Here is a 23,347-nt window from a genome sequence, read left to right as displayed (position 1 = left end):
GAAGACAAATTTTGGACTCTTGCCTAGAATATAGTAGATACCCAAACTAAACGCCAAGTATTATAAATATTTCTCAATATCAGACAGCAATAGAAGGCTAAACCCAAAGTCTTCTTACGCCTCTGGACATTGTTGCAGTGGTCTTCTTACTACTCACTGATGGTGTGTGGTCACTCTGTGCCAAGGTGGATACTACGTAGTTACTGTTTATATATTTCCTCCATTCTTTCCAATAACTGTATGAGGTTGGTGTGATCAGTTCTGTTTCAAAGATAAGGAAACTGAGGCTCAGGAATATGAGGAGACTAGCTCAAGGTAAAGCTAACAGGAAGTGGGATGTAAGAGTGTTGGGTACTGAGTCAGCTCTGCTGAATTCCAAATATCTGCTTTCTTCCCAGCATGCTGCTGCCTGTACAGTGAGAAGAGGGCATTTTAGTGCTCAGAGTACCAAAGTCTGGGGTGAAGAAATAGAGGAGATAACAGTTCACTCTTCTCCTGGCCGAGTGCCACTGAATACTTCCTTGTTACACCACTCCTTGGGATATTAATACTCAGACTGTGCAACCTTCTGGGGCAAGGAAGATGCCCAACTCAGGACTCACGACTCTGAAGAGCATGCTGGTTCCACTCAGTACACATGGATTGTATCAGGCTCCGGGGGCTGAGCAGGGGCTGAGTTCCTTGCATGGGCAGGTAGGATGTTTGTGCTGAGAAAATGAGATGGAGCTCACAGACTCTTGCTTCCAGACTTACTTGAGATTCGACTGGATGCTCTTGGTCTTCTCACAAACCGTCTCAGATCTTCACTAAATTCGAAAAGACTGGATCATCCAGTAGCCACATGACATATATTTGGAACTTTGGGAAAGCCTAGTCCCAGAACAGAATTTTTGTTAGCCATGTAGCCATAGGCAAATCAGTAACTTGCTGAATCTCAGATCTGGCATCCATGAAATGGAAAATCATCTCCCAGCCATCGCCATTGCTTGATTGAATGATGACTTAGGGGAAGAAAATAAATCACTCTTTTGGGTTTTGCTGTATTTTATGTGGTCAGAACAATGACAACATCTGGGTCAAGAAGAGACATGATGGCTGCTTAATCCCTGCTGTCTGGAATTGTAGACAAACCCTGGCCTGTCATGGACCTCAATTTACCCATCTGGGAAATGGAAGATCATAGCAAAGCAGAACATCTCAAAGGTTTCAACTGAAGTGGTCTTCATAATAAAAGCAAATATTGTTATATGCCAAGCTCCTCTGATCTGATCTTTTTGTTGTAGCTACATAAATGTTAGTACAATTCTCACTTTATAGACAACAAAAATAAAGCACAGAGAGGTTCAATACTTTGCCCAAGATCATTCAGAGAGGGAAGCGGCAGAGGATCACTTTGTATCCAGGTGCTGGGTCTCCAGTGTCTGCATTTACAACCTCTTATCTCCCTACCTCCAGGTGATGGGCAGAATTCTCAGAATTTTCACCTTGATGAGGCTGGCCCTGCATCAATAGACATACTTGGGTCGAGTGTCTTCTGAACAGGATTGTCCCCTGAAGGTGCCGTGGAGACATAAAAAGTTTGGATGGACCCCATAAAGGGGAAAGAACTGTGGACGAGGAAGTAGTACCCCAGAGGCAGAGAGTTTAGTCCAGGAGTGTGCGGCTACTCCCTTCTTGGCCAGCCAAATCCTGAATTACAGGGAAATTCAGTGATGTCTGCGTCCTAATGATCCATTCTCACTGTGCAAAAAGGAAAGCCAAGAAACACTTTCTTGGGGAGACAGTCTGATTTAGTGAAACTAACCTTGGGCCTGGAGGCAGAAAAGGTACATTTAAGGCTCATGAATAGTTGAGATAATACAATGTACGTTGGTTGGTTATGAGAAGAATGTATGTAAGTATATCCTTTGCCACAACGTGAAAATACATAGCAAATATTAATAAAAGCCAAGTCTTAGTTCCTCACATTAAAGAAAGAAGTCACACCACCCCTCAGCTCTTCCTAACCCTAAAGGATACCCCAGGCTCCATGAGGACCTCAGCGTGTACCCTGAAATGGTGTTTTACAAATATGCACCCCCATATTGAGGCCATACTCTTAAGTGAAATAAATAGGACACACATGTAAACACCAAATAGTTTCTCTAGTATGAGAAACTGAAAGTGTAAATAAGGATTAAAATGACTAAAATGAATAATTGATAATTTGAAATAGGAAAAGGTCCAGAGGTGTAGGGGTGGTGGGAGGGGAAGGGGAAAGGGAAGAAGGGAAAGGAAAAATTATGAGAAAAGAAAAAAAATGGAAATGAAATCTATGTAAATAGGGAAGGGCGGAAGGGGTGAAGGGCACACAGGTAATGGGGAAAAAAATAAGATCCAAGATACATCATGTTCAGGTACAAACCCCCAATGATAAATGTAAACATACTGTATACCTAAAATGTACCAATAAAATAATTTTAAAAAACAAATATGCACCCCCAAATCAGCACGCTGGCACCCACTTATCTCAGCATGTGGCTGTATCATTTGCTAAATATATATATATATATATATATATATATATGAAAAAAGTCTATCACACTCATTCCATGAATAACACAAAGGCCTTGATTTGTTCCTCCATGTGATGAGCATGCGTTAGGTCCAAAATTAACTTTGCTATCTGGCTGGGGTATGTGTATGTTTTCCCCAAAAGAGAAAATTTCCAAGATCTTACTCAGCCTAATCAGAATGTCTAATGCACAGTGTTAACTGAAGAGGAACAAGGGAAAGAAACCAAAATCAAAGGTCCGCTCTATTGTAGAAATCTCAATAAATATTGACTGTTGAATGGAAGGAAGACTTGAAGGTGTGGGAAGCTTCACTTATGCCAATCACTTTATCTCTCTGAGATTTACCTTTTTGTACACAGGGTGAGGATATCCTTTTCTACTTTTATGAATTGACTGCAACCATGCTAAAGGAGAAACTGAGAAAATGATGTAGGAGCGCTGTGGGGAGTATAACATTAGGAGGACAGCAGATATTACCATTCTTGGATCTCATTCTAAGCCGAATAGATCCATGTTTTCTACATAGATTTGTCTGTCTGATTGTCTTCTGTATATCATGCAAAGCTATTAATGACAACTTTTTAAGGAACCCATAATATGAGCCTATATACCTTCTATGCTACCACTTACATGATTTCACCCTTAGTAACCTTCTTGGGAGAGAAGGCAGAGCTATAATGGTGTATATCAGGGGGCCAACAGAGCTGGAAGCCTACTTCACCTCTCTGACCCATAACTTTCTCTCCAATGTGGCGGAGATGTGCCACACTTCATGCATTCTTGCCAAGAATACAATGAGACACTTTTCACAAATGTGCCCAGCATAGTGGCTGACATGTGGTAAATATTCAAGAAATTCTTGAATTGAAAGAAAACAAGGTGTAGAGGACACAGTTCAGGCTTTGCACCTAGACATGCATGGGTTCGAATACTCTATAGAGCAGCTCTGTCTCTTAGGAGCTATGTGATCTTGGGCAAGTTTCTTTTCCATCTGCTATAGATTTACGACTATGATGTGAGGGTTATGGAAGGGTCTCTATATACAACCGCGCTAGCTACACGCAGCCCATCTGCAGGGGCTGCTGTGTTGTAGTTGTGAGGTTTAAAGCACCTGATATATCGTGGCACTTGGAAAAGGGCAATGTAGCCTAGTTTTGTTCCAATTTTGTCTGTTCGGACATTCTTGGAAAGGTCAGCTATATTTTGGAGCGCTGAACCTCAGCCCTCAGCAGAGAGGGCCAAGCACGTGACAGGTGTTAAACAGCTATTCCTACAGATGTCAGCCAAAAGGCCAAGGAGTTGGTGACCCTTTATTTTCTTCTCTGAAGCATAATTAGTTTGTCACATCTGACAGATGATGGATGGGTATACATCAGTCCAGGTGACACCATGGAATCCATCCGACCTTCCGGTTACCATTCTAACTTCTTTCACTCTCCAGCTCCTTCCCTCCACCTGCTGACAATTTCCTGTCTCCTTTCATCTCTCCATCTTGCTATCCCCTCCCCAGTCCCGCTCACATCCCACTCACTCACCATCACAGAAATGTGGAGGATGTGCATCTGCTCCTCGACGATCTCTGAGGGCTCCTGGAGCGTGGGGGCAGTGGCCCGGGCCAGCTGCCCAGAGCTGCTCATGGAGACATGGAAGTACAAGGTGCCATTCTCCAGCCACTGCTGCCTCCAGTGCACCAGTGAGATGTCCGCCGCCGTGCCAGACATCTCTGTAAGACAAGACCAGAGGCAGTGGGTGAGCTGTATGCCTGGCTTTGGTGCTTCGGGGAGGAAAGGAGGCACACACAGTAGAGAGTGCAGGAGCATCTATCTGTGCCAGGATACCTTTCCTTCAACCAAATTAATCCATGAGCCAAAGATCACCACTTCCAGATTACAGATGGGACAAGTGTGGCCAAGATTTGTCCCAAGGAACAGAGGGGCAGAGGTAGGATTTGAACCCAGTCTGCTCAGTGTGTGCTTTTTTTAATGACACCATGCACAAAAAGGCCATTGTTTCTATTCTAACAGTGGAACAAAACTAAGCAAAAGGGTGAAAGTGCTCCATTTTTCTGAGGCTATGCAACTAAAAAAAAAAGGAGGAAATCCATGAGAGGAGTAGGAGTTCAGGTGTCAATTGTGTAGCAGCTGAGCTAGAAGTGGTCATGCAGAAGCTCAGAGAGGCCCAGGAGAGCATACGCCTCAGCCCAGATACCTCGAGGTCCTCCTGCACAGGAAGAGCTTGATGATGAGGTGTTCTGAGCCCAGGTCTCCTGTGCCAAAGAGAGCAGCTCCATTTTGGGAGAGTATATGTTGCACTCCAAGCAAGGGAGTGTTGGCTCAAAGCTCTCCTGGCCTTGAAAATATTTGAAAAGTACTGTTGATCCCTGTGCTCTCATAACTAGAAGGAAGTTAGGATTTTCAAATAAATTGTTCAATCCAGTCTCCTCGTTTAAAGATCCTAGCTCTTGTCTCAATCTTGTATTTCCTACTGTATATTTTTTCTAATTATCATTTGAATAATATTAGACATACCAATCTTACTCATTAAGTAAGATGGGTGAGTGGATGATGACACAAGCACCAAAAGTGTCATTGTACTGGAATTGCATAACCTTTCCTCAGCACTCTATTGAAGGGACTTCAGCAAAAGGTGGTGTGTTTCTTATAGTACTGTCAGGTCTGCACTGAAGTGACAATTACTCTGGGAGATGAGCAGCCTTGAGAGTATCCATCAGTGGACAAGTAGCCTTAGCACTGTTTGAGACTTGGAACTTTGGGGCCCCTTTCTGGGAAACAGAGGTGACCTTGGCATAGCATTCCTATGGTCCTTAAAGACCTCATGTGCATACATACACATACACACACACACACACACACACACACACACACACACACACTCTTAATGAGGATCGATGGCCAGGTTGTTACCACTTCTCCTTATCTAATAAACTCTTCCCATGCCTCACTGGTGACACTGAATGAGACAGTCACCTTGAAGAGAGGAGGAAATGACTCCTACTCGCCAAATTATACAGAATTATCCCAAGAGACTTTAACTCCTTGAGGTTTGCAATAAAAAACCCTCAGGGGAAGAATCTTTGTCACTTAACAAGTGCTAAGAAAAAAAGTTAGCTATGCTTTTTTAAGTTAAGTATTGATTTATTATCACCATCATTATTATTCATAGGGATGGGATCTAATTCATCCTTCAAGGGCTCTGAACAAAAAAAGAAAAAGCTGGAGATATCCTTTACTGCTTGTTTTCTCTCACACTTCTGCAGTCTATCCTCCAAAAGACATCCAAAATCCAACCCTTCTCAGCAACTCTGTAAGCCAATGTATGAACTATCCTCTTTTCTGGCTTACTGCCAGGGCTTTTTCCTTCTCTCTCTCCTTCCACCCTTGCCACTTCTGTCTATTCACAACCCACAGTCAGAGGAATCCTGCCACTATGTAAGTCATCTCACAACACTAACCTCTCCACTCCAAAACTTGAGTGGCCAGAATATAGTAATGTATGAGTCCAAATGCACATGTTTGGGTTTCCCTTGCAGCTTCAAGGATTGAACAGGGCTGGAGATAATCCCGAAACTCCATCAGCTCTTAGAGCTATGGGCCCTCAAATGCTCTGAGGGGTCACTGGGGCTGGATCTTTACACAGTACCTTCTCTGCCTCCCCAGGTAGGGTCCCCATGAGCCCCCTTCCTAGGCTCAACCTCTGAGGCCTTGGCAGAAGCTTCCCTGGCATCCAGCCACTGGGACACAGCAAGGAGAAGACATGACTGTAAATGGACTTGCTCAGCACTTCAGTCATTTTTCTTTTAGTGCATCAAAGCCCAGAACCAGAGGCTTGGGGAATCCAGGGCTGAGAGTTGCTACTAGAAATAGTGGTATCTAATTCAGTAACTTCAGAAGGAGAGTCCGTATGCTGCTGGGTGGGCAGGCACTGCATGTGCTAAGATTCCCTGGAACCATAGCAAAAGAAAGCCCCTAGGCAAGCCACAGCTGGCTGAAACAGCCTCTTATAGACTAAGACAGCAAGTATGGGGTGCTGGTGGGAGTCCGAGAACCTTTCTCCAGGAGCTCTCTCCAGCCTCTGCTTGGAGTCCTTCCATTAGAGGCTTTCCATTGTCATAACCTTCATGTTAAAAAAACAGAAGCTCATGGAGGGGTGTGACTCATTTTCAGGTCACTGATGAATTTGTACTCAGCTGGACCCAGTGGATTGCCAGGCAACATAATTTTGACAATGCCAGTTGCACATACAATGTCTCCTTTTCCTTGACTAAATCAGTGCATGAACGGAAACTAGACTGAGCTCTTTGTTTGCTGCAGCTATGAGTGCACAGTCAGCAGACAGTAAACGTTAAATGATAATAACCGTGTGTGAAACACAGTAAATATTGAATCACAGAGAATAGCTCTGGACTTATTCTATTACAAAGACAAGAAACTGTTGTTGAGGAAGTGGGAGGGGAGCATGAAACCTCAAAGAGAAAAAAGCTGTTTAAGCAGGAGCAGAAGGACTTGATCTTTCCTTCCTACATTCACTCATAGATTTGTTTATTCGTTCAACATACTTTGTCAAGAATCTACTCAGTGCTAGGCCAGTTAAGCAGACCAGAATATAGAGATAACCGAGTCACAGCATTGCCTTCCTGGAGCTCTCAATTCTTTAGCGGCAGAAATGATACCCAGCCTGTTGTCCCCAGCCCCATATCACTGCCAACGCACAGACACTCTTAAGATGGCGGATTTCTGTCCAGTCTCGACCATAGCCCTTCCTCGTATGCTCCAGCCCTGCAGGCCTTACAATCTTTCCTCCACAGGCCAGCTTCCTCTTGTCTCCAAGTGGAAGTATTTCTGTCCAATCTTCCTGAAACTCTCCTCCTAGAGCTTGCAAGCTGGCATCTTTTCAGTGTCATCTTATCTGTGTCTCACTCTAAATGACACCTTCTCTGAGATGTAGTGCCTGGTCATTCTAGCTATAGTAGTCCTTTCCAAGCACATGTGATCTCTATTACAGCCCATCAAAACACACTTCCTACCACAATTATCACTACTAGAAGTTTATCGTATGCATTTACTTGAACATGTATCGATGGTCTAACTTTCCAGGAAAGTAAGGACTTTACATGTCTTATTTTCTTCCACTTCAAAGATGTTTGAAAAGTGCTTTGATAATAAATACCCAACAAATTATTACTGAATTGCTGTTTCATATATGTGTGTGTGTTCACATATGCATACTTACACATATCCATCATGGATATAGTAAACAATCGAGATCAAAGAGTATTAAATCTCATCAGAGGATTAAAGAAAGAATAAAGGTTTGTTGAGAAATCTAAGGTGGCAAAGGACCCTCCTGCTCTGCCTACCAAGAGCTACTCCCAAAACCTGGTGATATAAGCACCATGGAGGATGTATCTAATGATGTTCCTCAGAAGAGAGAAGGCACAGATAGACTGAGAATCTTGAGATGTGAAGCTACACATACATGTCGGAGGGAAGAAAAAGTCAGGCTGGAAATGTAGTTGTGACTCACAGGCATAGGATTTCAATGCCGGCGTTAGAGTAGGTATTTTATTCAGCATGCAATAGGATACTGATAGAGAGTACAGTTGATCAGAGAGCCATTCCTGTCTCCATTAAAAACAGGTCAAAGAAATAGTAACATGACCAAAGTCAACTCTTGAAATTCCCTGCTGATTGATTTTCCAATTGCATTTTCTTTTTTCTCTTCCCCTGGTCCTTGCATATAAACATTTCATTGACGTCTTCAAGTCCTATTACAATCAAATTTCAAGCAAAAGGGGGACTAAACGCATTTGGTTGGGAACCAAGATGATTCCCATAAAGGCAGATTATGCTGACATGATGAATATAAAATGAAACAGCAGATATTAAAGTGGGAGAATCAGTACACCATGCCTTCCAGCGGTAGGCTGACTCCAGCTTCTGCTTCCCGCCTACTCAGCATAGTTTGATTTTATATTGGAATCATAAAGAAACACAGGGATTGCCTTTTCACCTTTCTCTGTTCTCCCCCCATGGGCTGCAACTTGTGAAATATTCAACAGGCTCAAATCCCCTCAACTATCCCGTGAAAGCTAGAGGATCAGCCTTCATCAGTAATTCTGGGTAGACTGCCATCCTGCCTTCACAACCATGGATGCCTTTCAGCCTCTTGGAAAAGAAATAAAAAATCCCGAAGGCGTGTTGTGCTTTTAATTGGCTTCTTCTCCCTAATCTATGGCACTCGTTGTATTTTTATTTAATTCCTGAAGGTCATTATGAAAATAAGCAGCTCTTCTGATCACCAGCCATCTTGGTAACATCTCCCAAGTGGCCAACTAACCATCCTTCTGATTCCACAGCACCAGCTGACCCTCCAGCAGATTATTCACAGAAAGCCAGAGACACCTTCTGATGAGTTTATAAATGGTCTTTGTCTTACTGGGGGAAAAGCAGATATGATATGAGATTGCTTATAAGAACTCACTGCCTAGGCAGAAAGAGTTGGGAAAGATAGTGATACTGACTTCCACCACCCTTGCCATGAGCTGTTCTTGCATTCATGGGTGATCATCAAGCAGCAACCTCTACATGTCCTCTTTTTATTCTCTACAATGGTTAATTAATGCAAATCGTTATCATCTCCCTTATGGGCTATTGAAAATTGTTCTGTGCCAGTCAGAGTCTCACCAGAATAGACAAGACACATTCTGTAAGGCCACTGAGAACTGTTTAATTAAGGGCAGCTTGGGCAGATTTAAAGCAAATCCATAACGGGCAACAAAGCACACCAAGGTTGGTAACTGCAAGGAAGTGTTGTACAGAAATGGGGTAGAGGTGGTTGTCAATCCCTGAAAGAGCCATAGCTACAGGAAAGAGCTGTCATATCTATTGTGTCCAGATGGCAGCTTGGCCTTCAGTGAAATCACTGAGACATTGCCCATGCATTGCCTAGGAAAAAGCCCTCAAGGGAGGAAAGGCCCCAACTGCTGACTACTTGCAGGTATCTCACATGGGATGAGCTCACCAGAACATCTAGAGGTGCCTATGTGAAGCAAACAATACAGGTCAGCCCTCCAGATTACAGGGAGAGACGGAAATGGGTAGAAAATTGAACTCCATGGGCAAGTGTAGGTCTTTTTTTAAATGGTAGCCCTCGTGTCAGGCTGCCTTGCCCCCAAGCATTCCTCAGATGATCACCAAGATGAAATGTCTAACTGATAAGCCCGACCCTATCATTCCTTTGCTCAGAATCCTCCGCTAATGTCCTTTGGGATAAAATCTCCCTTCATGAGCCCTGTGCACAAGGTCTTTTATCAGTTGACCATGTATATCTGTCTCCACTCATCCCTCTTTTCACTCCTTTCGTCACCCTTGTATATCTTAGTAGACATCTGTATAATTGAACACATATGCAGATATTCCTCAACTGATATGTGTGACATTCCTATAAACCCATCGTTAGTATAAGTGTTGCAAGCAGAAAGTGCATTTAACACACCTAAGCCACCCAATGTCATAGTTCAGCCTACCTTAAACCTGCTCAAAATACTGATGTGAGCTTACAGTTGGCCAAAATCATTTAACACCATGCCTATTTTATAGCAAAGGGTTGAGTATCTATGTACTTTTTGGATACTTACTAAAAGTGAAAACCAGAATGGTTGTATGGGTACTCAAAATATAGATAATATGACACGCACATCGCTTCCTGTCATAAATTTGAAAATCTTAAGTCGAACCATCACAAATCAGGGACCATCTGGACTACTGTTATTTTCTAATTCAATGTCTTTGAAGATGCTTTTTCTGGGTCTCTAAAAGCTCTCCCCTCTCAACTCCATGCCCTGCTCTGGAAGTCTTCCATGAACCCCATATGAGCTACGTACTCCTCGCTGCTTCCATAGGGAGGGAATAGTATGTGCTGTTTAAGATCACAGCCCCTGAAGACTAACTGCCTGAGTTTGAAACCCAGTTCCCCTGTAGTCAATTTGGGTGTCTCTGGACAAGCTCTTACCTTCCCTGTGCCTCAGTTTCCTCATTTTCCAAATAAGCATAATAACAGAACCTGTCTGTAGAGCTGTTTTAACAATCAGATATAAGACAAATTAGTAATTAACATGTTATTGACACTTAATAAGCACTCCAAAACTACATTTGTTATATATTACTTCATATACACAGTTATAGGATCATTTTACTACTATCTCCATATTTACAAATATATTTAAATGCTCTCTTTATACAACTGATTTCTCTCATTGGATTCCAGTACAGAGATATGCCAGAGTCATTTATGCAGCATGGTGCCCAGCATAGTAGCTGAACACATTACGCAGGGCTCCTTTAAAGTTTTACAAATTGACCTGAGATGTTTCTATATCTGAATTCTGGTGAGTATCCCCCAAGGATGGAGAGAGGAAATGGCAACTCAAGGGGTCCATGATGGTTTGATTCCCATATAATAACTCTAGAAATTTATCAAACGTCTGGCTCAAGTTTAGGTACCTTGGAAAAAGCAAAAGAAGAAAATGAGAATTTTAACTTTCAAAAAGCTTATATTGTCATGGAGTAAGAGAGAGGAAGCTTATACAGAATACAGGCAATCTTATGATTTTGTTTAGATATGCATATGTGTATAACAGCTGAGAAGAAATACACTGGAACATCAAGAATGGTACTCTTTAAATGGTGGGCTCAGAGGTGATTTTAATCATGTGCTGATTCATTTTTCTCTACAATTTTCCACACTGGCTATAAATTACCTCTGTAGCAGATGCAGATACGCGCTCCCTTTAAATATTCATTTAGTCAGCCAAACTCTTCTGAGATCTGGCATTGAAGGACTCTGTCCTCAAGACCTCAGTCCAGGGGCCTAGGAAAGGGGTGCTATATAAATAGCACTAAGTCAAATGGGATGGTAAAGGGGGAGGAGATGTCTTTGGGCTGAATCTAGAATGTCTTCATAGAAGAGTCTTAGAGGATGCACAATATTTCAACAAATGTCTATAGACAAGATCCTTCAGATGGAGAAATAGCACAGAGGCAATGAGGCAAGTGGATTGGGAATGTGGGAAGAAGGGGTAGAAACTGCAGAAGCTCATTACCACACGTAAAGTACAGAAGCACTGGTGCATCAATCTATAAAGAGAAAAATTTTAAAAAACGAAGTCACTTCTTGCCCATGGACCATCTCCTGGCAGAATAGTAAGTGCCAGGTCCCACTTAGGGCTCCTTCATGCAATCAGACAAGCCCTGAATGACAGATCAACGAAACTCTCAGATACCTTAAATAAAAATGACAGGATGGATGGACTAATGGGTGGATGGATGATGGATGTATCCCAGTTGTTCTGACCAAACAACCTGGGTTGATGAAAAGAACACTAAATTGTGAATTAGAAGCTTAGGTTTGTGTTCTCTCCTTATGCCAACTGACTGGTTTTCTTGAACACAAGCTATAGGGTATCTATGAACTTCTTTATTTGTAAAATGACAGTTGTCACAATCTGTCCTACTTGTACCATATCTAACGTAGAATTAAAAGAAAATAAGGCCATACTTAGCAACATACTTGCAAATCTGCAAGGTTCTGCAGTTATTCCTGAGAGCAAGTACAAACATCGCCATCATCACCTACACAGATCACTGATGGACAGCTTAACATGTGCCAGGCACAGTGCTAGGGCATGAGGATAAACTAGAGGAGGGAATAAATTTCACTGCTGCCCTGGCAAACTTTCCCATTAAGCAGAAAAAATCATTTTCCCTTGCTTCAGTTTGTCATTCACCTACCCATTTCATCATTCATTCACAGCAATAGATTGTGTCTAGGTCGCTGCTGTCCTCAGTATTTAGCATGTAGTAGGTGCATAATAAATACTCATTGAATAAATGCTCCACCTAATGCCCATTTCCTGAGTTTCTTCTCCTGAAGAAACTCACAATCTAGGAGAGCAGAGAAAGGAACATCAAAGAAGGTGATGATCATGTGGTAGTGGCCACAAAAGAAAAGGCAGAGTCTATTCCCACGGTGTATGTGTGAGGTGAGCGTGTGCTCTTTGATGGTAAAGCATTTGGACAAAGCAGGCAGGCAGGATCTATAAAGTGAATGTTCCATAATTCTAAGATTCTGATGCCAGGCAGGCTGAATGCCTCCAAGATGACACCACTACTGCTCTGGGAGTGGGAGGTCACCTCGGGGAACAGAAGGTGAAGAGGCAGTGGGGGCTGAGACACAGCCAAGGCCCTGCAGCGGTTGCTGGATAAAGGAGTCCCAAGAGTACCTCAGACCCCCGCTTCCCACCCATTGCTGTCAGCATTCATCTCCACCTCTGCCTCCAGTCTGCCCATTTCTACTTCCTTTGGGAACTGCATCTTTTATACAAAACTATTTTCCTAAGCCACTTGGTAGAGATGAATAATACAGTTATACTCAGTCAAATAAGGGAGGGGAAGAGAAGAATTAAGATATATTGGCAAGGGAGAAAAGCACATCATTTCGGGTTAAATTTGAAAATAGATGGAGGGTTGATGGAATTGATTCTCATTACTCCTAGTTATTCTTTCCCAAACCATCTCCCTCCCCACTTGCTGCTTTTTTTTTTTTTTTCTTCACTTGGTCTTCCTTTGTCATTTAGCTTTGCTGCACTCTTATTTTCCCATGTGTTTGCTGTTTCTTTTGTTCTTTCTTCTTTTAAAAAAGTCCATTCCAGGGCCAGGGATTTACCTCAGTGGTTTTGCCGCCTGCCTCGAAAGCACAAGGTCCTGAGTTAGATCCCCGGTACCAAAAAAAAATCCATTCCAATGCTGAGACTTTTTTCCTTCTCCCTATCTTCCTCGTCCCATAACATTGAAAACAGATGCGAGGAGAGGATGCCCAAAGACCAGAAACAGGAGTCAAAACTGCCAACCCCTACTTGAGTGTCAGGCTAGATGCTTTCACTCCTTGTCCTATTTAGTCTCCATGGGAAACCACACAGGTAAGCTGTATAGCGGAATAACCATTTTTCTGCTGAGAGTTCTGAGGCCCCAACAGGGAACCAGATTTTCTCAACCAGTAAGATCATCTAACCAGGAAGTGGCAGAGCCTGAAGTCACACCCTGGTTTGCTGATCCCAAATCCAGTGCTGTCACCACTGTACTACCTGGGCTGAGACAAAGGACTTTATACCTTGGAGTGAAGAGAAGAAGGGTTCCAGTCCATGCTGGTGTGTGACACGGTAAGTATCAGGACAGGAATCCTGTTGGGATGCTCCAATCTTCTGGATCCATTTATCATTATAATGTCACTTTCGGGGGCCACATAGAGGCAAATGTCACCTGACAGAGGAACAGGAAGCATTCTGTCCTATACAAGGTAGAATGGAAATCAGCAAACCAGTCTCTTGTGGTTGTTGTGAGAGTCAGTGGGGATGAGATATTTGAAGGCAGCTAGAACAGCATCTATTCGCAGTCAGCTGTCAGTCTTCTTGTCACTCTGCCCTCTCACCACTGGGCACGAAGGACCAGGTTGTTTCCAGAGCAATGGGGCTGTATGACCACATCACTTAGAAAGAAATAGGAGACAGACGTCACAGCCATTTCAATGACCTGAAATCACTGAAAAGTCACAACAGAAAGAGTATGGGGTGGAAATAAGTGATCTAACCCACCTGTGTTACTGTTCTGAAAAATAAGGACCAAAAAGGAGTAGCAACTTGCCATAAGTCAAAGAGCTTCATGATTCAGTGCCTTCTGTCTCAATGCTACAGACAAAGGAGCCAGAGCAGAGGACAGAGGCAGAACCTCCATGACTCCTAAAAGCATTTAAGCAGCACAGGGTCCAAAGGTTGAAAGAAATTCTCACAAAATGCCAAGGCTCCCTCACACTCTCCTGAAGATGCTATCTTGAGGGCTTCTTAAGTCTCTGTTGCTAAGTCTGAGTTGTTGATTCCCAACCAACAGGGCTCAGCAAGGTGTATGGGTGGATTCAGGCTTCACAGGTAAAAGTCTGCCATGAGTCAGGAGACAGTGGCACCATGCAGTGTGGAAGTGAAGGAGGAAAGATGAGACCTGCAGAAAGCAGCAACTGAGCAGAAAGCAAGAGATCACCCAACACCAATGCCATCAGCTGTTTGCAGAAAAGATGGAGAGGCTGGACTTGGAAGTTCACCTCTCCATGACAAATCCGTCCCCAGTGTCAGACCTGGACCTAAGCCCACGGCTTGCCAAAGCTACTCCACTGTGCTGGCCTTGCCAGCATCCCTGCCACCCACACTTTGATCACACCACACCACCTGTCTGAAATGCTCTTAGCTCTTCTTCATCCTTCACGGATGTTACCTACTCTTCCAACCCCAGCTGAGCCGAGCCCTGCAAAGGGTCCAGCCCCAAATGCTCTCTTTATCCTCTGAGCTCTGACCTCCCCGGCACATTTACACTCCTTTCCCTGGTTCACTAATCTCACCCATCCCTCATTCTCACTGCTTCTACTAGATCAAAAGATTCTTCAGGGCTAGGACTTGTTGTGATCGCCTCTACCTCCCCTCTTCATAGCTCAGCACTTTCTGCAACAGCAAGAGTTTGATGGATATGGGCTGATACAAGATTAGAACCAGAGGCCAAGTAAGGAAGAAAGTATGGTGAGACTGTGGATTCCAAGTTCACAGACTGGAATATTGAGGCATAGAGGTGGGAAAGATAACGAGAAAGACCCAGAGAAAGACTGAGACCGGCTGAGAGTTCCTCAGCTAAAGAACACACGGTTCCACTTGTCCCTTAAGGTTCTATCTGTCCCCTGAGGGTCCACCTGTTCCCTGTGCTCACCCCACTCCACCACTCTATAGCACCCAGAAGATCTATCCTGGTGGCACTGACCCAGATTGAGAGTCACCATGGCAAGTGAGGACTCCTGCACCTTGGTGTCCCTTCAGTGCTGCCAGGCCCTCCCTGCCTCTTCACTTGACTTTGTACTCATAGCTCCAAGGTCTTGTTCACACTGTTTACCCTTCCTAAGCTTGCCTTGCTTTTTTTTTTTTTTTTTTTTTCTGCCTGCCTCATTCTTAATCCTCAGAACTCCGCTGTAAATAGATTATGTAAACTGTCACCGCTCTTCTCCCCTTACATCTAAACCAGTGTTGATGGGACATGGCACATTCTCTTATGGAAAAAATAAGTCTATTTTTCAGTCATAGCGCCATGGCTGATTTTGGCCAATGGGACAATACCAAAAGTGACAGGTAGAGTACTGAAAATGCCTGTGTACTATACTTATCCTCTCTTGTTCCTGGGAGCTCTGCAATTTGCTTTGTAAAGAGCCAAGAGAGAAATGTGGTCCATTTGCCCATTTTCCCCTACAAATTCTCCAAATTCTGCTGCTCACCATCAGATCTGTGAGAGAGGCCATCCTGGTCATCCAGATGCCTGCTGGCCAACCGCATGGGAAAGAGCCCACAGGGATCGGCCAAGACCCTCAGACTATCTGCTCAGCTAAGCTCAGCTTAAATCATCAGCCCATATAAATATAAGCTAAATAACTACTTTGAGCCATAAAATTTTGGGCCACTTGTTACACAGCATAGCTAACTGGAAGAACAACTCAGGTGTGTCCTCTGTGAAGGCCTGTTCCCCTCGAGGCTGGGTTGCATGTCCCTGCTCTGTGCTGCCTTCCCCTGCTGTACTAATCACACTGCATGGTACCAGTGGCTTCAATTATTTCACAGCTCACCTTCCTTTTGCTCCCTGCCTCTCCAAGCTTCAAACTGAAGGCCTTGTCTCTCTTGCTGCACAATACTTCCCCAGAACCAGCTCAGTTACTAACTGCGGGGCATGTGGGGCACAGAGCAAGCCAATACTGAAGACTTTCTCCATGCAGGATCCTACCATATTACCCAGCCCCTCACCCTCCTCCTTATCAAAGTCTCTGTGGCCCTGATTTGAAGGACTGAGTGGGTTTTGATTGGTTCCCACTACACTGCTTCAGGAGCATAATCTGCCTCTATATTCTTTAAATAAGCTCCATGCCTGTTCGGTATGTTCATAGCAGCCTTGATTGTAATTCACACGCTACTCCATTACCCTTATTTATAACACAGCACTGGAGCACAGAGCCCCGGGCAGCAGCAAAATGATTACAGGACCCTTTTGACATGCAATTCCACAACATTCAGTCCAATTTAGACTGGCCACAGTGGTGCCCTGTGGCAAGGAAGGGACAATTAGAGGGTGCCAGGCTAAGGGTGGAAGGGAGGGAATGACCCTCTTGAGATCCTCACTGCACCACAGAAAGATTACAAAATAGCTCTAGTGGTTTCACACTCACACCAAGGACAGTGAATGGCTGAAGGATGGCAAATCACACCCATCTCTACTAGGGCCAGGCACCAGGAGTTCTGTGATCATTGCTGGGCCACGTTTTCATTCAGTTGAAATGCCAGGCAACTCTTTCAAGGTGATGTAACCGAATGGGGTTTCCACTTTGCCAGGAGGGCAGTGGGAAAAGTCCAAGCCCACTCTTTTCTGCGCTCTGTGACCTCATATGAGGGATTTGTATCTCTGAGCCTGAGTATTTTCCTGTGTCGCACAGGGGGATTGATCTATCTCCTGGCTCCTCTGAGTCACTAGAAGAAGGAAAATGAGAAAATCATGAGAAAGAGCTTTGAATAAAATATTCTCTGTGTAAAAGTCAGGGATGTGATTACTACCAATCAACGTGACGGAAAATATCCAGAAAAAAAAGAGTCCAAGGGGCTCAATAGGAAAGGCTGAAATTGCCTTGGGGCTTTGAATACCTAACTAGCTCCCTGTGTAGTGCAAGGCCAGGCCTCGTCCTCTAAAGGCAGCCACCTGAGCGACCCCCTCTGCCACTTTTTAGTTCAGAAGCTTTGCAAAAAGCACTGACCTTCTCAGTGCTTCACTTGGCTCATGTAAACTCAGGCGAATCCATCATAATAATCTCTGAAATGTGTACGCCAGGAGGAAAGGGGCTGAGTTCTCATCCATTCTTGTATCCCAGAACCTAGAGTAGAGCCTAGTGTAATGTGGCCACCTCATCTAAAATAGTAGAATGATCGTCAGGAGCTGCTTTTACCCATTAATACAGACATTTGGAATCACTTGCTTGGAAACTCCAGGGCTTGTCCTTGACTGAGAATTCCTCGAGAATAAGAATCACATCTGTCTAATGTCCTCTTCGGGGAACTGTGGTTACAATCTGGAACATTCTCAGGGTGTCAGATGAGGAATCGTTGAGTCTGAGTTGTCCCATCTTCTCCAACATGCACCCCCCGCCCTGTTCCTTCCACTTTCAAAGCCACAGAAGCACTAAACTTAGCCTATGTCAACTCAGCAAATGTTTCCAGACAGCCTGCACTGCATCAGAGCCTTTGCTAAGAGCTTTTAGGCATCCTTCCCTTAGTATCCATTTCTCATGTAGAGTCAAGAAATTGAAACTTAGAGAGAATGGGGGGCAGCTGTCCCAGATCACATAGTAAGTGTAGCGTAATTTAGTCTCTTCAACTCAAAGACATACTCTGTACTCTACCCGCCAGATGCTGAGTAGATCCTGGCTGTGCCACTGACTCATTTTGAGATCTGGGAAAGGTGTTTCTCTGCCTAAACCTTTCTTTTCTCACCTGTAATATGGGAACAGTCATGGTATCGTCAGAGAATCCAGTGAAGAGTACGGTTAGTGGAAAAGCTGTTTTGACCTAATTCTCTGTCTCTATGAAGACTGTGTTATGCTATCAGAGAACAGAGAGATGTCTTCCACCTCACAGTTCACAGGATGAACTGTATACAAATATCTCAGCTGTATCATGTTCCTGAGAATTACAATGGGAACAGGAAAAAAGGGCTTCTCTGCCTGCTATCCCATCCATGTACTCCATGTTACTCCACTGTGGGGTGTTTACCTTCTCTGAATGTTCTTATTGAGGACTTGCTTAGTGGTGTACTTCCTACTCATAACCACCACCCCAACTTCTGTCCAAAGTGTGATGTTTAATATACCAGAAAGAAGAACGTTGCCAGAAACCAGAAAAAATTCTCTTGTGTAGGGCAGGGGTGACTATCTCAGAAGGAATGAGGCTGTTGACCAGTCCAAGTGAGTGAGGACCAAGTTTGACGAGTACAAAGTATCTCTAGGAAGTATAAGGAGCAGTCAGACTAGGTGCATCCCAGGTACACCAGAAGTTATGTTGGCACAACCTAAAAACACCTGCAAAGATGCTCACCCAGGTGAGTTCATACATTTATATGTCTGTGCTCCCAAAGCACTGGTGCACTTAGAGATACAGGTACCTCACGAGTCTATGGATCTTGTGCACTCCCGGGAAAGCATTCATCTCTTCTTGGGTAAAAAAACATGTTTCCCTCATGTGTTTGTTTCCTCGTGGTTATGCATGGTGGTTGATGGCTTTATCTATGAAAACAAATACTAATGCTACAGAATTTAAGGTTGTTCACAGAGACTTACATATACACTCTGCAAAAGTGCTCCCTTCCTTACACTGACAGCATGGGGATTTGCGCATGCGTGCACATTCATGAGTCTCGTAACACACACAAACAGGCATCCATAGGTAAATATGCACAGATCCATGTGAACATTTTGCCAAAAGAGAACTTACAGATATGTGGGGCCCTCCCACACACATATTCATGTAGCATGTTCACCCTCATATGAGTTCTGCATTGCATGGTCCACTGTGAATGTTTAGACTATCATACATGTGCATGGGCTCTGCACATATCAATAGACAGTCGCTTTCATGACTAGACACACACCTATGTCGTCAGGCTTGCAAAAATGACTGATACGGGTACCTAAGGACAAACTCACGTCCTCATTTGTGTCCTCTTACACACAAGGCATATAACCAGCATCAGGAAATGTCCTCTGAGCCCCTGTGTCACCTCTGGGTCTGTCCTCTTGGAACCTCATTTTGCACTCAAGGAGAAAGTCCAAATCCTCTCCCTCGCTGTCCTGAAAGCCTATTTCCTCTTTTCTAGTATGACTGACAGGCCATCGTGGAGCAAAAAAGAGCAGAACAGTCTCTGTTCCTGAGCTGTCCATCCACTTAATCCTTTCTGATTTTGTTATGAGGAAACAATTTCCAGCGATTTGCTATTTCATCCCCTCAGCCTGGTGTCCTTGAAAGAGACAGACAGGAGGCAGCAAGAACCCAAGATGCCAAGTCCTCGGCAGCCCAGTGACATTCCCAAGGGGCACTGCTTTCCACGTAGAGTGAGAAGACTCACCAGAAAGCCAAAGCCAGTGTCCTAGTTGTTGGGGCAAAATAAATCAACGCAGAAAAAAGACTAATATTTCTCACGTTTTTGTTATAGCCAGGCACTGCACTTGGCATCACTGTACACTACAATTTATTTGTTGTTTAAAAGACTCCCAAGAGAGCTATATGCAAGCCCACCTTACAGAGCAAGAAACCGAGACTTCCAGAAGCGGAGGCATTAGTCTACAGCACTGATCACTGTGCGTATGGAGCGGGAGTGCAGATCTGAAATCATGTCTGCTTGCCTCAGAGCACATCCAGCATTTAGCAGAATGTGGAAGCAGGTTGGTCAGCTGCATGTCACTGCCTGACCTCTAGAATCTTCCTCACTTCAAGGGTATTTTCATTTCCTAGACAAAGAACAGTGCACTGCATAGGCAATACTCAGCCTGAAAAGGAAACCAGGAGCTAGAACAGGTAATGAAGAAGAAGAGACCATTTGGGGGAACAAAAGGAGGTTTTATGGTTTAGACCTAAATATCCCCAGAGGTAGGGCTTTCAGAAGGTGACTGGATCATGGGGAAGGGATGGGCTATATTTGTCAGTGGATTAGCTGAGTGCTCCCATAAGGATCTGGGGCCAAATGGAGGAGGTGGGTCACTGGGAGTACGTCCTGGGAGGCTGTATTCTTCTTGCTGGCCTCTCCCTCTCTTTCTGTTTCCTGCTTGCCATGAGTTTTGCAGCTTTCCTCTGCCATGCAATTATTGCCTTGGAGCCCAGATGACCATGCAGTGAACTCTCTGAAACCCCAAGGAAAAATAAACCTCTCCTCCTTTGCATTTTATGTGTCAGCTATTTTGTCCTGGTAACAGGAAAGCTGACCAATACAGGAAAATAAGAGGAGGAAAGGAAGAAGGATAGAGAAGTAAGAAAACAACTTTAAGAGGCGGTAGAGTTTAGGGTGTTTTCCCAATAACATGCACTGAGCCCCTTCTCTGCACTGGACCTCCTAGGAAATGCTGGAAGTGCTGAGGATTCAGGGAAGAGCTTTCATGCATGGAACTCCCAGACTACTAAGGCTGATGCCTGCTTCACACAGTGTGTTAAAGCTTGATACATTTTAAAGCATTTGCACATTTTCCAATTCAGTGAGGAAGGAGAGATGGAAAATGACCTACAGTAATGGCCTGCACCTCGCCATAGGTCCACTCATAACAATCAGCACAGATTATTCATCAAGAGTTTTACACATAGTTTTTATCCTCAAACTAACTTTATAACAGTTATTGGACCAGATATTGTGTGTGTGTGTGTGTGTGTGTCCACACATGTACACATGTATTTGGCACAGATAGACAGGGGAAGACTCTGAATGAAGATCGCACAGGATTTCAGTAAAAGAGGCAGCATTGAGACCTCAGACTAACTCCTAGTTCCTTGGCCTACAGCATTCCTCTTACTACCCTGACTAATTTCCACCAGACTGGCTGCTTAACATAAGACAGCAGAGAGACCCTGAGAGATCAACAACAGAGAGTGAAACTGACATCAGAAGAGGTGACGTGCTTTGGCCAGTGACTGGACAAGGACTAGGACCAAGCCTCTGACCCTAAGACCAATGCACCTTCTAAACATGCTCTACGGTAAGTATGCATTTTCAACAATGGGAAATCCCTCCCCCAAGGTTGATAACCCAGAAACCAAGAAGGCATTTGCTTGCAAGTTCTTCTCTAAGAGCTCCAGAGACAGCAATCTTTGTATCCCTAGGCCCACAGCATTAGCAACCCTGCTTTACAGATGAGCCAACTGAGGCCTATGGATGGGAAGGGATTTGCCTAAGTAGGGCAGCTTTCTCAGAAGAAAATCAGGCTTCTCTCCTCTTGAATCCACTCTGAGTGGTACTGAAAGCCCTGAGTGTGGAGTTCTAGAGACAAGTGTGGGCAACAGGCACATGGGTGGTACCAGAGGGGCCTCTTCCTGTCTCTAGGGTCTTGGGGCTGGCTTAGTGGGCACATGACATAGGAGCTACATAGCTCAGTGCTCAGAAAGGCCCATGCTTAGCTTAGGAATCTACTGTCACCAACTTAAACTGTTGACCTGGGTCCGTTATGGTTTATATCTAGATGTTCTTCCAAAGCCTCATACACCCACAGGTGGGGGTTTGGGAAGGTTATCGGATCATGGGAGTTTGATCCTCATGAGTGGATTAGGCCATTGATGAGTTTATAGCTAAATGTAAAGTTGGGAGATAAAGTCTGGTCATAGGAGGTGGTCTGTCTCCCTCCCTTCTCCCTTGATCCTATCTGCTTCCTACTGCCATGCCATGAGTCACTTCATTCTGCCATTCTGTCCTGCCTAGGAGCTAGCCACTGTGCATGGAAACCTCCACAAACCATGAGCCTAAATAAGCTTCTCCTCATTTAAGTTGCAGGTATCAGGTATTTTGTCCCAGTGACAAGAAAAGATGCAAAGATAGTTCCTATATTCACTTTGTACTGGGCCCTGCAATTATGGAGCTGGTGCTGTCTTTGACACTTCCCCTTGATGAGCCTCAGTTTCCTCAACTTCGAAATGAAGTTAAGAGGCGTTTGGCAACACGGTGAACAGACAGTATTTCTGGCCTTGCCCATGTCTTCCTGGCACTCATCCACCCAGTACAGTCTGCTCTCTGCATCCACGGGTCCCACATCTACTGATTCAATCAACCTCAGATTGAAAAAGACTTAGTGGAAAAATTACATCTGTGTTGAACATATATGGGCTTGTCTGCCCCTTGTCATTACTACTTAAAAGTATGGTTTAACTGTTTACATCACATTTTCATTATATAAAGTATTATCATTAATCTAGAATTGATTCAAAGTATATAGAAAGATGAGAATCTGTTATATGCATATACTGCACCATTTTATATAAGGGAGTTGAGCAAATGCAGATTTTGACCTCAGAGGATCCAGAAAGCAATTCCTTTCAGAGACTAAGGACCACTGTACAGGCCAGCAGAGCAAACTCTGCCCAAGGGCTTTCCTAGCCCTCATAGAGACAGGACAGAAATTCTGTGGTATTTTAATGTCCTGTGCCCATTTCTTTTTCCTCCCCAGGCCCCATTAGGAGTAGTCCTTAGCCAGTGACAGATGGGAGGTGGAGGATAAATGCCCTAGCTCGAGATAATCCCAGGCATGTTCCATACTGCTGAACCCTCATTGCCCCAAACTATCTTCTGCTCAATTATATGTCCTCCAGTAGTTAGTTCCCTTCCCTGCCAGCCTCCTTCCCTGCTGGACCTTCCTCCGACCACCTCTCAAGCATCCTTGTCCCAGGATCTGCTTCTGAAGAACTAAATTTCAGACAGTGATGCCACCAAATTAATTGAGCTAATGCATGTAAAGTGCTTAATACAGCATCAGACAGAGATATGAGCCCTCAATAAATGGTAAACTTATCGAAAGGAAAAAAATTTTAAAAGCTGGTTTATGAGAAGACATACGGAAGACGGTGGAACGTTTATAATTGATTTCTAAATTTACCCTGATGAAGTCATCTCCAGCAGACCCTGCTCATGACC

General features: G+C 44.1%; 1 protein-coding gene across 15 annotated transcripts in view; it reads right to left on the bottom strand.

Moving 5' to 3' along the window:
• Astn2 (astrotactin 2) overlaps positions 1–23,347 on the bottom strand; it is a 908,742-nt gene that overhangs the window by 786,884 nt on the left and 98,511 nt on the right. For all 15 annotated transcript variants that reach the window (XR_015439761.1, XR_015439763.1, XR_002396623.2 and 12 more), the window contains exon 2: positions 4,091–4,278. Coding sequence is in view for 12 of the 15 variants with exons in the window: in XM_087182849.1 (XP_087038975.1) it covers positions 4,091–4,278 (188 nt within the window). In the remaining 3 variants the exon portion in view is untranslated. The remainder of the gene's footprint in view (positions 1–4,090; positions 4,279–23,347) is intronic.

Source organism: Heterocephalus glaber, unplaced genomic scaffold (assembly GCF_053883595.1).
Source record: "Heterocephalus glaber isolate CG9 unplaced genomic scaffold, H.glaber_assembly_v1.0 deba00001479, whole genome shotgun sequence".
NCBI lineage: Eukaryota > Metazoa > Chordata > Mammalia > Rodentia > Bathyergidae > Heterocephalus > Heterocephalus glaber.
The sequence above is the reverse complement of the archived record's forward strand: the minus strand, read 5'-3'. Positions and strand labels throughout refer to the sequence as shown.